At 46.2% G+C, this 14,206-nt stretch overlaps 1 protein-coding gene across 1 annotated transcript in view; it reads left to right on the forward strand.

Annotated features, from left to right (window-relative positions):
* Positions 1-1,004: 1,004 nt before the first annotated feature.
* The window catches only part of GAP43 (growth associated protein 43), a 57,487-nt gene continuing 44,285 nt past the window's right edge, over positions 1,005-14,206 (forward strand). The window contains exon 1 of the mRNA XM_030471453.1: positions 1,005-1,349. Coding sequence (XP_030327313.1) covers positions 1,320-1,349 — 30 coding nt within the window. The 5' untranslated portion in view covers positions 1,005-1,319. The remainder of the gene's footprint in view (positions 1,350-14,206) is intronic.

Genomic DNA, 14,206 nt, shown 5'->3' on the forward strand with positions numbered 1-14,206 from the left:
GGCAGTGAAATTAATTGAGATCTATACAGAAGGGAAAGGGATGATTTCTGTAGGTTTTGAAGCTATTGTGAACAAATAAGCTCTGTTGCAGGAGTATCGTGGTTGCTGCCTGTGGAAGGTCTATGCAATAGACTGAGGGAACAAGGGGCAAAGTTATCATGACTTCACCGTACAGGGTTTATGCCTTCATAGAATCATGGAATTGGGTTGGAAGAGACCTTAAAGCTCACCCAGTTCCAACCCTCTGCCACAGACAGGGACACCTTCCACTAGAGCAGGTTGCTCCAAGCCCCTGTGTCCAACCTGGCCTTGAACACTGCCAGGGATGGGGCAGCCACAGCTTCTCTGGGCACCCTGTGCCAGCAGCTCAGCACCCTCACAGGGCAGAACTTCTGCCTAAGAGCTCATCTCAGTCTCCCCTCTACCAGCTTAAACCCACTCCCCCTCCTCCAATCACTACATGCCCGTGTAAAAAGTTCCTCTCCAGCTTTCTTGCAGGTGCCTTTTAGGTAGCGAAGGCTGTTAGAAGGTCTCCCAACCCTTCACGTACGAAGAAGGCAGCACCTACATATATATTTGCGAGCGTGCCGGGGAGGGGGAGGGGGACATTCCACAGCCATTTTAACATATTCCCTGATTCCCACTTAGCCCGCAGCTCCCACCTTCAGCACGCAGTCACCTGTGCAAGCCACATACCCCCCAGTCCCTCTTCTCCCCACATGCCCACCCCATCACCCTTCATACACCCCTCCCTACTCATAGCAGTGGCCATGTGCTCCGGGGGGGGGGCTCAGGGGTGTCAGGAGCCTGCCTGGGTCCCCTCTTCACCCTTCATGTCCCAGTCATCACCCCCCCCCTGCAGCCCGCAGTGTCCCCTCTCCTGTGTACGGTGGGGAAGTCGTTGGGTAATTGGGTCCAGATTGGAGGTTTTAATTATTCATGAGGCTGGCAAAGGGACTTGGGGGGGGGGGGTGGTGATGGGGAAGGGGGGGTGGTGGTGAGGTGGGGGTGGGGTGGGGAGGTGACGAGTCAGGGAGAGCTGGAACAATTCTGGGAAGGGTAGGGAGGGAGGGAAGGAAGGAGGGAGGGAGGGAGGGAGGCAGCGTGTGCATGTGTGATGAGCAATAGCTGTGGACCTTACAGTTGCTGCTAACTGCCCTGGTGTGTGTGTGTATGTGTGTGTGAGCGAGAGAGAGGAGAGACAGAGAGAGGGAGGGAGGGAGGGAGCGGAGAGGGTGGGGGGGAGAGATAAGAGGCAGAAGAGGAAAAGGAGAGAGGAGAAGGAAGGAAGAAGAAGGAAGGAAGGGGACAATACGATCATGCTGTGCTGTATGAGAAGAACAAAACAGGTAGAGACGAAGATTCTTTTTTGTGTGTGTTTCTTTCCCTTAAGACATCGCCGGGTTGCCCGTGGGGCGCGTGTCTGCCTGAGCATGTGAGGGGCTGGGGCAGGGGCTGGGGTAAGGGCTGGGGGGGGGTGGGGGGGGGGGGTGTAAATTTCAGCTGGTTTCAGAAGACAGGCGTCTCTTTTGCGATTCTTCAGCATCTTGCGACTGAAGGCTCTTTTCACACCCTGCAACGTGACTGTTTTGCCTTTTCGGGGCTGGTGATGTGGGGAAGGGGGGTGGCCTATGTCCACATTTGGGGAGCTACCAGGATCTCCCCTCTATTCTTCTTCTTATTTTTTAATAGGGGGCAGTTGTATCGCCTGAGATTTTCGGTCTGTGGGTTCTGAGGGTGTGGATGATGGGGGGGGTGTGTGGTGTGCGGCTGGCAGGAAACATGATGAGATCTGGCTCTACCTTGGAGATAAAGGAAGCAATTCTTCATCTTATGCCAAAAAAAGAAAGGATGCCCAGTGAGCCTTGATCCCTGGTCAGCACGCTCGCTATCGCTCCTGGCTCCGATGAATGGGAGATGCTTTACGTGCATGTGCTCGCAGCACAGGTGCATTCATGTTTTTGTGTTACAACGATCTGAGCAAGAATTAACCTGAAGCTTTCTTTCCCAACCTGTGCTTTAGAGAAAAAAAGCAATTAATTCATAACAAAAGCATTAGCCAGGGGAGGGGGGAGAGTCACCCTCTTTGCCATACCCTTCCATAGTACAACCAGTTAGACAACTGTGCACCAGCTGGTAAAGAGACAGAGGACCACGCCTCTGTTAGCTCCGAACTCGGGTGGGATAAGAGCAGCTCTGGTGTGAACCTGTTGGAAACCAATTCATTCTCTTTAATGGTACCACCTGGCTTTTGCTGTAAGGCAATGGGGGTGCTGAGAAGGTTTGGGTGGTGGCTGCTGTGCAGTGCCGAATTCTTTATGTGCAAAATGATAATGAAATTGATAAAAATAAAAAAGCTACTTGGATCGTTTCCTCCCCCCTCCCCTCACCCTTCCCCCTTTTTATTCTGTGTGAAAACCCAAACCTGCTCCTGATTAAGAGAGCCTATTTTGGCTGAACCTCTTGGACTTCCTTGGGAGGATGCTGGATTTATGCAGTTGGAACTTTGAGGCAGGAATTAGCCCCAGATATCTTTGTAAGGCGTTTTGGCAACTTCCCCAGATTGCAGATCTGTAGATAGCGACAGGGAGCTTTGGTTCTTGTTCTGAGTGCAAAACTTAGGTACAACACCATACTGGTTACTTTATATATGCGTACATGTCTGTGTCTCTTAGAATACAGCAATGCAGTATGCTGGAGCAATAGCCTAACACAGAGATGTGAGTAACTCCGGTAGAAGAGCACAGCGTTGAGAGAAAATCCAGGTTAAAGTGTGTTTCTGAATGGAGATGCGTGTGTTAGCAAACGAAGGAGCGATTCTGTACAATAACGGGGAGGGGCAGGTGAGCAGGATGGAATGAGCCCCTGCGTCATCCTCTGGTTTTTTCCCCCCCCTCATGCAGGTCTTTCAAATGCTTTACAATTAATGGTACTCTCACAAAATCAGGAGGGAGGTGGTGGTGGCTGGAGGATGGGGGGGTGAACACGTTGCAGCCAGCCAGCAAAAGCACGTTCTGCTGGCAGATACGGGATGAAAGAGCAGAGGAGGAGAAGGAAGGCAGACAGGGAGGCAGTGACAGAGCGGTGGGTGGAGGTGCACAGCCCATTTTAAAACCAAGTAGGTAGCTCTGGGATTCTTCAGAGTCAGAAGAGAGCTATTGGGAAAGGGGGATAATTTAGCCCATACGAGCACAGGTTGGGTGTTAAAGCACTTAAATCTGTTCTTTATACCCCTGTGGGGTTTACTCCTGTCGTTTTGTGTTCTGACATACGTAGGACTGCATGGCATGCGGGTCTCTTGGTCGCACTCTCTTCCCACTCTGCACGTTAATCCACCGCATGGTACACACCCCTTTGCGCGTGCATGTGCAGCACACATCCCCGCTCGCTCGCATCCGTACTACACGTATACATGGACGAGCACACAAGCACTGGATCACACATGCTTCCCGATCCTTAATGCAGCCATACAACCTGAGCGTGCCAGCCCGTGCATATTTGGTGGATGCCGCTTGGGCTCAGAGCCCCAACTCCTGCTCCTATACCTGAACACACACCACAATCGCCAAGCTGGCAGTATAGCAGTTCGCTCAGCAAAGCTGGGCATACACCAGAGGAAGATTGAATGTGGAGAGGAAAAAAGGACCTCGGTTTTCAGCTTGTGCTCTTTCTCTGTCCCCACCCAGACCTTTAACAGAGAGAAAAAGACAGAATGGGCTCTTCAGCACAGGCAGGAGTTTCCTTCCCAAAATAAAGACAGCTCTCCCCAAATTATTTTCCAGGGGAAGCCCCTGGTGTCCCGCCTTTCTGGCAGCCAAACAGCAAAATGTGGTAACTGCAGGCTTGGGTGTGGAAGGAACCTCTTCACGTTTGTGTCTAGGTGTGCCTGTGTGTGTCTGTCCTCCCACCCCTCAAAGAGAAATGTGCTCACACACTCAATACCTTGCAGATTATTCTTTCTTGTGGGTGAGATGCCAACGTGAAGAATGAAGTAACTGACTGTGCCCACCCCTGAGAGATGTAGATAGCTTGGTGTTGTCATTTCTGCCTACAGTTGATTGCAGCTCTGAATCTGTACCCACAAAATGCTCAGCTAAAAGGCGGCAGAACCGAAAGGCTGGGTCAGAATTGGGTTTAGGCTGTGCTGGCAGTGAGAGATGCAGTCAGTAATATACGCAGGGCTGGGTCGTTAGATAGGTGGCTAGAGATGCAAGTGTTGCATGCACCGCATACTAGAACAGATGGACGTTATGGGGCTATGTGCTCAGTATTGGATTGCATGAGTGATTAAACAATAACCCGCAAGCAGGTTTCCCACTTGTGGGTGAGATGAGTCTCATTCATCACCAGCCATATCCGACGGCTTCCCTCCTGCTCCGTCCTCTCCTCCTCACCCCAGCGCTGGAGAGCCAGCGGCTGCAAAGGTTTGAACCTGCCACACCCAGCAAATCAAAGCAGGGGAAGAGGCAGTCTGCATTTCTTTCCCCTTCCACACGAGCAGCATGAATAAACAGGGCTGTACCTCTTCAAGATGCGGCTTAATGCAAGCGGAGAAGGGGAAAGCATTAGGGAACTGTTGTAGCAATTACAGCCAGCCGGCGAGGTGTCTTGTCATTCCAGGAACTGCAGAGGTGTGCAGGAAGGAGGAAATGGAGAAAAAGAGAGAGGGGGAAGATGCACACAGAGTTAAAAGGTTTTTCTCGCCTCAGGATATTAAAATGTCTCAGACCTCATTTAGAATAACTTCATTATGCCGCACGATCCAGATGCTTCAAAACTTGCGAGCCACGCTCTTGCCTTTAAACGCGGAGAGAGGAAAAAGGGGTGTTTTAAAGGAAAGGTGTCCATCCACGCCCCTCCTCCCTCCGCTTGCCAGCGTGGTGTAAATCACCACAGACCATTGACTTGAGGGCAGAGGCACTTCATCTGCACCTCGCCACTGCCTCTGCCTTTCCGAAAGGCACCCAGCGCTTTTTGTGCTTCTTCCAGTAAGCAATTGCTGCTGCATGGAAGTTTAATTGCTCCAGGTCCTTGCTAGTTCTCTTCCTGGGGCCATCCCCTTGGGGTTTCTCCTGAGAAGGGTGTCTCCAGAGAAACACCCTTCCCATCACCCCGTCCTGCCTTTGCCGACTATTAGAGACATTGATTTCTCCTAGATCACGTAATGTAACTGTTCTTAATGGCACAGACAAGCCCCCTCCTAGGGAACTAATTGCAGGCAGAGTTTCCAGGGGGAGAAGGACAACGGTAATGCTTAGTGGGAAAGAAACCAGTCTGTTGATCCCGATTGCCTATTGCCACTTGCTCCTGCATGAGAGTCCCAGCACAAAAACCCCAGTCAGGCAGCACTCGCTAGTACGTAGAGACATCCTTGCTGAGAGCGCTGCATTGAATCTCGTATCTGCTGGGTACACGTGTGCAGCCCAGGGAACCAACACGTATTGTGTGAGAGCTTGTCTTGGCCCAATACTGAGAGTGGCCAAATGATCTCAGAGGTGCTTTTGCCTCAGGATAAGAAAATGAGCTCTAGCCCCAGGTTCTGCTCATGCCCATGCATGAGAGGATGGGCATTGCTTGGGGATGAGCAACGGGGCCCTTTGCCCCGTTGAGAGGGGCCCTTTGCCCATTGCAGGGTGAAAGCAGGCTGATGGTCTCGCATGACGTATATGTGGGATGTGTATACCTGCTGGAGGCGTGTGCTCCTCTCAATGGCTCCCATCTTCTCCATGTGCAGAGGACATGGGGCACAAGGGGCCTCTGCCTACTCTGTACCAAGCAAGCAGGTATATACTGAGGGATCAGTGTGTTAATAGGTAAACCAGCAGGCATAGTCTGAAGTTTCCCTCTGCTTTTGGCTGAGATAGTATGAAACAGAAGCACCACACATACATAACCTGAGACGTCTGCATGCTCCCAGTAGGCTGGTGCTGCATTACTGGCTACCACTTGTTCAGTCCATGAGTTGCATGGACTTCCTCCTGTACAACTCTTCTGATGTCCCCTTCTCCTGCACATAAGTGACTAGCATCTCTTCCATTGCTTTGGGCTCCCTCGCTACAAAAGGAGGGCTTTATTTGGATTTGAGAATGAATGATAACTCTGATGACAGTTCCAGGCTAAAGACACATGAGGATGGGAAACCTGAGGATGGGTGGCAGATCTCTGTGTTGATGCCTGTTGGAAGTCACTATGTGACTCCCCCTGTTTGCCACAAGTCTGACAAGGCTTAGGGATGCATTTGGCAGCAGTCCATACCTGGCTGCATCTGGGTTTTGAAGGCCCAGTGTCCAGCCATAAGGCAACAACCATAACCTAGTAACTCTACACAGGGGACATGGGTCATCCAGAAAGGCCCAGTGGAAGCTTGGAAGCTAGTATTTCCACCAGCTGCCTTGTTAGTGGCAAGACCAGAATACCTTGCTGTGGGAATACCAGAGCAGGTATGTGCTTGAAACACCTTTAAACATCTGAAGTCCAAAGCCAAAGTCTGGAATCCATTCACATTCATTTAATCTATGAATCTAAGATCGTCCTGAGCACACCGGGAGGTGACATGTAGCCTCAGAGCTCTGATGGCCTCATGTGGAGAAGGTGTTTATATTTCCTTAGGGCTCTCTCTATCACCTGCTGAGTGTATGTGTAAAACTCCATGGCTTTTCATGGTTGCCAGCACCACAGGCCAGTAGTTAGTAGATAGGAATTGTTTTCAAGAGAGCTGGTTTCTCTTCTTAGCAATGCTATTAACCTGCTTTCTGACTTGATCCAAGCACAGTTTCTCTGCCTGTCATGGCTGCCTCTGCAAGATGCTGCTTCAATTTGGAATCTAAAAGTGTGTGAAAGGAAAAAAAAAGGATTCATATGCCCTCAGGTGAGAGGTGCTTTAGACGGGCAAAGCATTGCTTTATCCATCCTCAGCCACTCCTGCAGTGCTGGGATGTTTATTAGCCGCTTGAGTTCCTTTCACAGAAAACATTGATTTTCTTCCCAGACCCAGGCTTTATTACTACGGGCCCGAGCCTGAGAGTAGGTCTACAACTTAGTTTTCTCTCTGCTATTCACCAGTTTGCTCGCTCCTCCCCTACCATCATAATGATCCAGCCTGTAGCAACCTACAATATGTGTATGGGGTGTAATGAAAATAGTGATTTCTTTTTACTATGACAAAAGGCATTTGGGCTTTTGGAGTTACGCTGATCCTGCTGTCTCTGCGTGTTACTCATTTTGTCGTCTTTGCCCATCTGTTCTGCTGCTTGCCTTCATTCTGCTCCCTTGACCATGCAGTCCTGCTGCTGCTGCTTCTCTCCTCCAGCTGGGTACCAGCCTTCCCTTTGGGCTGTGCTTCCTGGGGACTCCTGCTGGCAGGGTCTTACTCCTTTCACCCTTCCTGGCACTGGTGTCAGAAGGGAAGCTGGGTTCTTCCTTTGTGCTTCCAGTTGCTTTTGTGGCTTCCCCAGTTCTCCTCCACTTGGGCAGATACTGCAGATGTTCACCAATAGATTGAGACAGCAAAGCGGCGCATCTTCACCTATCACCTCTTGCTATTAGCAAAGGTAAAAGGGGAACAGTATGGCTGCTATAGGACCAATGGATGTGGTACAAACTAGTATCATCATTCCTGCTTTCTTGAGGGTTCATTTCTTCTGGGCTTGTCCTTTGGCTACTAATGCCACTGTTGGGTGGCAGACTGTGCTCCAGCCATTTTGTTGGTCCAATAGAAGATGTCCTGAGCCTGCCTTCCTCCCACTGGTGTTGGTTGGCTTTGGTGCCTTGAAAGGGAAGCCAGGATGTACTTATATTCATTTGAATTATAACCAATAAATGTCAGTCCCATTCATTACTCATCTTCTGAAATTTCTTGAATTAATTCCAGCCATAATCTCAGTATATCTCTATTTATAGAGAGCTGGGACATCTCACAATATTTAAACGTTCTCTTGGTAGGAGTACACCTTTCTGTAAGGGATGGGGATTAGTAAAGCTAATAGGCTCTAAAAGAATCCTCCTCACTGGGTTTGAATGCCCTGAAAATTTCGGGGTGCAGGGGAGTGTGTTTGGTTCTGAAGCTAGTTTTCTTCCACTCTTCTCATAATTGTCTAGGAGTGAAACTGTGGTCTCAGGAACTTCAGGGTGTTTTTATGAATGGGGGTGGTTTCTAATAATGGGTGAGGTCTTAATTTATAGTTTCAATTACTCTTGCAATTGTTAAGACTATTATCAATTGGCATCCGGTTCATCAGACTATTGAATGGAGTCTAATCCATTTCTTTTATTAATAGTATCCAATGACCTTATAAATCTGCAATGTTAAGTACTCAAGGGCAGGCAGGTTGGGGCAGCACGGGGCAGCTTTGCTCTTTTGCACAGGATGCCAGCCATTTATACTAGTTCAAATTGAAACCAGCAGGATGTAAACCACAATGGTTTTCAACTGACCATTGTTCTCGTATCATTCTTTCTTCCGTCTTCTTTAGGAGTAAGATACTCAGTGGTGGATTTGTAAATAATGATGGGGAACTGAGGCAAAGGGGCTGTTAGAAGCTGGGCCAAAAGTTTATCCTCAGGAAGGACACTTCACCGTAGGTTGGAGAGCAATGCTGAAATGGTGCTTGTGTTCCTCAGAACTGGGGACACCTTTCTTAGGGTCAAGGCTTTCATTCCTAGCTTGTTATGTTGGAGTAGCCAGGCTGGCAGCTAGCAAAGACCTGGATTGCACAGGCTGAGTTGGAATCTGTCAGAATGGAGACATTGCTTGAGCAAAGAGGAAAGCCAGTGGTTTTAACCCTTCCATTTCCCATGTAAGACCCAGAGAAACTTCAAGCCCTACGGAGAGTTTTGAGGACAGACACCCACAATTGGTGTTTGATGCTGGCCATTAAAATTGCAGTCAAAAGCATGACAAGGATGCAATCAGTCCCACCTAAAGCACAGGATCTTGCAAATGGCCTTTCACTTGTATGCTGAATTCCAGTCAGAATCCTTGTTGAAGGAGATTAATTCCTAAGGAAAGGACAAATGGAACAAGGAAAAAAGATCCTCACCCCCAATAACTGAAGAACTGAAGCTAACTGAGAACTCCATGAAGTAAATGGAAGCTGGATAACTTCCAGAGGATAGTTAGCAAAGTTAATGTGTGAATCAATACCTGAAGCTCCCTCTTACGTGGTAAAACTAGATATGCAGCAAAAAGAACCCTCCATTATGATGCTTTTGTCTTCCGCAAGACTCCGTGGAAGACAAAAGAATGGGCAAATAATTCAAAATGAGCCCTGATGGCTTATAGGAACTTTTAACAAATCTTCCTTTAAAGTTCAGTTAATTCTTCCTTACGGTCTTTGTTTTCTTCATAAGATTCCAGAATTCAGGAAGAGATGCCATGAGACAATGCCTTATCTTGTAGAATTTCATTACTTTTTAATTAGGGTGTGACAGGCAAGAGGAGTCTGAAACGTATCGCAGTATTTTACCATTGTTCTGAACTGAGAAATAAAGGATTGTTGGAAGTTGAGCTACCTTCTTAGAGGTGTCCGTCATAGCCTGTAGAACTTTAGAGCTTCCTTCCTTTCTAACTGTGGAGGTGCCTAAAATCACCTGCAAAGTCCCCTAAACATTTAAAGGCTGCTTACTGGCATGCCTAGATGATGCTTAGATTGCTTTATAAGCAATAACCAGCTCAGTACCTCCTTAACAGCTAAGCTACCATGGGATCCACAAACCAAGTGTTCTTCCAGTTGCTTTCCCTGCACAGCCGAAATGGGTGAATTTGTCACAGCACACAGGTCAAGTGTCTGCACAGGATGCATCCAAGAGGAAGGGAATGTACTAGCTTCCTTTTATCTGGAAACACTCTGATTAAAGTATTTACCCAGATATGTGGTGAATATATATATGGATCTTTACCCCTAAAAAACAGTTAATAGGAGCCACAAAGGAGGAAGGTCAGGATGTGGGAAAAGGGCAGAACAAGTCAGGATGTACTGATGGCCTAACATGGTTGTTTCAAGTCATCCTAGCTTATTTACAAAGCTTATGGAAGCAATCTCTGAACCATGAGCTTTGAATGCTTTGAAGACTCATGAGGGCTGGATGAGGTGTCAGAAGGCTGAAAAAGAACAAGGAGAAGATAAGAAATTGCAGACTACCTCATTTCTGGGGAAAAAAAAATGGTGGAAATAATCAAATAAAGGAGATTATTAAGAGCCAGCACAGATCTGTCAAGAGTAGATCATGTCAAACTAATTTAGCTTTCTTCTATAACGAGCCTTGTGGATTCAGGGGAAGTAGTTGTCATACCTTGTCATTTGTAAGGATTTTGACATTATCTCACAGGCTTTTATCATAACTGAACCAAAGAAACATGGTCCAAAGGAAAACATTACAGCATTGGTGCAGAACTGGTGTAGATAATCCTACTCAATGAGCAGTTCTCACTGATTTCCTGCCGAAACAGAAGATTCTATCGAGCGGATTGCCCCAGGTTTGGTGTTTCATGTTTTCATTAAACACATTGTACTTTACATTTTAGTTTCAACTCGATGACTGTCTAGAGAAAGTGTTTTCTAAAATCTGCAGATGGCACGAACCAGGTGTAGGCTGGTGGAAATTATTGGAATTCAAGACAAACTTGTCAAACCAAGGAGCTGGTTTGAACAGCATCAGAGCGAATGTCAAGTGCTCTCCACGGGAACGATTAATAAGTTGCAGCCAACTGTCCATGGGAGCCAAGAGGTCAGCTAGCTATCCTTTAAGAGGTGAGACAGAGTCTCTAGAGGACTACAAGTTCAGTGTTAATCTAGAACATCTTTCTAATGTCAAAATGGAAAATAACATCTTCCATTTGTTGTGCAAAAGGGAGTATAGGCTGTAACACACATCTGATAAGCCTTCAGCTCTGATGAGCACATGTAAGTCTCAGCTGAAATGTCATGCCTTAGTCTTGTTCTGTGTCTTCTTCCTTGTGTCTAAGGAAATGTGGTCCAGTGAGATAGAGTGGAGACTGGGATAGTGAGAGTTGCTGGAGGTCAAGGGAAATATGATTTGTGAGAAAAGACTAACATAATTAGGGTTGCTTAACCTAAAAGGAATAAGGCTGAGAGGGGTCAGGATGCTAGTTTGGCAAGTGCAAGAAAACGGGAATAATCTGTTCTTCCTGCCCAGGGTGGATAAAACAAGGAATGGTCTTTAATGGGATGTCAGAGTGATTCAGAGTAGAATTTAGGAAGAGTCCAAAAGGATTGTGATGCACTGGAATAGACTGAGGAAACTATAGCAGCTTCAATCACTGCAAGGCTGCAGGATGTACTTATGGAGCAGAGGATGGACTAAATGGTCTCTTGTACTCTCTCAACACTATTTTGTATGATTAATATCAAATACTCGCTAAAGCAGGAACTGGACTCGATCTGTCCTCTTGATGATGAGTACTTAACCAGTAGGCTACAAAGCTATATTTATTTCTGTGGTCTCTTCAATAAGCCTCATGCTTGTTTAATTCTTCCATGAAAAAAGCCTAAGAGCTTAAGCAGGAAAAGCTAGGAGCAGCTTACTCTAAACAGTCTTCTTTGGAGGAAGCTAAGACTTGAAATCTTTTTAGATACAGTAGAGAACATCTCCCATAATTTAGGGAAGCTAGTCTCTCCACTGAGATACTGGTAAGTACCTATCTACTGCATGCTGTCAGAGAGGAGCTACAGTTGTCTCTTTCTGGGCAGGGATTCAGGGCTTGGAATCCAGAACAGAAGATGCCTTCTTGATAACCAGAACAAGATGCCTAAACCCAGGGAGTTTAGATGTCACTCTGTCTTCAGCATTTGGTATAGGCACATTCAAAAGGTATTTATTTGGTGTATTGTGATGCTGAGGTGCTTAGTTCTCCCCATATTTTTTAGTGGACTTAAGACTATGGTTTCTGCAAGGCATCTCACCTTCTTCCTACACTTCTGAACATCCATCCTACACAATATCCATCTTCTGAACACGAACATCTGCTGGAACTCCACCCTGAGGTTCCTTTATCATCATACTCAGAAGAGAATTATTACAAGGGATTTACCAGTTGGTGGTTTCTTCTACCTGCCAGACATGAACTGTCTCAAAGCATTTGTATGGCAGTCACTCAGAAATTCCCAACTGGAGTGCTGTACCCCTACCAGCACACACCTTCAGTGCTTAATCCCCTCTGCTCCCATTATGATGTGTCCCAGCAGTTGCTGGGAATACTTGAATAAAACATGCTGGGATATAATATTCACCTTCACTGGATATATTCTCATGCAGCAGAAGAGCTATTGCTGCATCAGAATGCAGAAGAACTAAAGCTGAGCTGTGGTATCTTCCATTATCACGTGCTGAGTCCATGCAACTCTCAGGAAGATATCCTTTCCTTGGTTATTCCAAAGCCTTTACACAACACAAAAGGGGGAACAAGACACCCTGCCTGAAGTAAGGATTACCCAACTTTTGGGGGATGAGATAAGTTGTAATAGTCAAAGGCAATCTTTTCAACTGACTCGAATTTTGCTGAGCTTTCCCTGTTTGGATAAGAATTTTCTTGGTGGGGGTATTCTTCAAATAGACACTGTGGGTTTTTAATTTGTTATTTGGCTGTATCTGTTGAGATTAGAGGAATAAAGCTTTGGGCGGGAAGAGTTTAACACCATTTAATAAACAACAGTTGTGCCTTTGTAATATAAGGAAAGAGAATGCCATTTTGATTTCAAATGATGAAATTTCCTATTTTCTTCCTTTTTAGTTTATGTTTTTAAAAGAAGAGATTAAGCACTTTTGTTAAGCGTACATTGAGTTTTCAAAGTCAAACACTTATAATATAGAATTCATTAAAAGGGTTGCCTGTCCATTTTTAGTTTATCTTCTTTCATGTATAGGCCTAACGATGTGGTCCTTAATTGTAAGATCAAATGCTGGTATATGGGTTTTTTTCAATAGGATCTCTGTCTCATTCAGTGCACAGAATGGAATATACTTAGGAACTGAATGAGTTTTGCCATAAACGAAGGTGTTTTCTATAGGTCTCCTATTTCATTTACTGCCAGTGATGAAGGTTATGTATTGAATTAGGCAGGGGGCTGTTCAAAACCAGAAGAATGGTCTCATGTTTTGGCAATTGAATACTGCCTTGAAGAATTAGGCTTTTTCCTGCCTTTTGCCATGAGTTCCTATGTGATATGAAAAAGCCACATAAATGAGGTTTTCCATGGGTGGCCACTAATTGGTGTGTTCTCATTTTCTGGGTTCTCAGTCTGAGGCACCTGGGGTCTGACTTGCACAAGTGCAGAGCTGGTATTGTATGGAGTTCTGCTCTCAACACACACAGAGCTGGGAAATGCTAATCTAAGGCATTGCAAATTAGGGACCAAAAATTAGTGGATGCTCTGGCCATTTTGACCTTAGCCTCTTTGTGTCTGATTTCACTGCCTGTAAGATAGAGATAACAACCCCACCTGCCTCCCTGGGAGAACATCCATAAAGGCTCATGAAACACTAAGATATTACGGCCAAATAACACCACCACGAGGAAGGAGCAGTCTGCATTTGGTGATGGGTTTGAATGATGTGTGGCAAATAAGGCACTTTGCCATGCCTGAAATTAGGATAACGGAAAATACCAAATTGCTACCCGCTCCATGAGCTCTTGTCTATCCTTTGCAGTAACTGGAATGCAGGAGACTTGCAATAAAAAAGGAGATATGATAAAGTCTATTATAAGGCATATGCACAAGGAAGTCAAAGCAAGGTTTCAGAGGTAGTAGTCTCCATTTTACGTTTTCTGCTTCGGCCTTTACCATGTGGCCAGAAAGATACTTATAAGTTGGGCTTTTTATGTAACACATGAATCACGCGCCTTTGTAGTAGTGCTTATGAACAATGGGTTGCAAAATAATTGGGCAAAAAGGGGCCAAATGTGTTATCACTGAAACTACAACTACACTTGTCACTGGTGTCGGAAGATGTCGGCTTAGATCCTTAACAAATCAAGCCTAACACTCTTGTTATTACTCCCTTTGTATGTGAGAAAACTGAGGCATAGAAGAAAGTGGAATTATCGGCTGAAGTAATTCTGCCTGTTTTCTCTATCTACAAGCAACAGCTTTTAAACTAGTTTTCACATGATGAGTGAATCTAGAAAGGGCAGAAAAAGTACAGGTTTGTTCCTCTCTTCTTCCCTCCTTGCACCTCACCTGGAAGAAAT

This window comes from Strigops habroptila, chromosome 2, assembly GCF_004027225.2.
Source record: "Strigops habroptila isolate Jane chromosome 2, bStrHab1.2.pri, whole genome shotgun sequence".
In the NCBI taxonomy this organism is placed as follows: Eukaryota; Metazoa; Chordata; class Aves; order Psittaciformes; family Psittacidae; genus Strigops; species Strigops habroptila.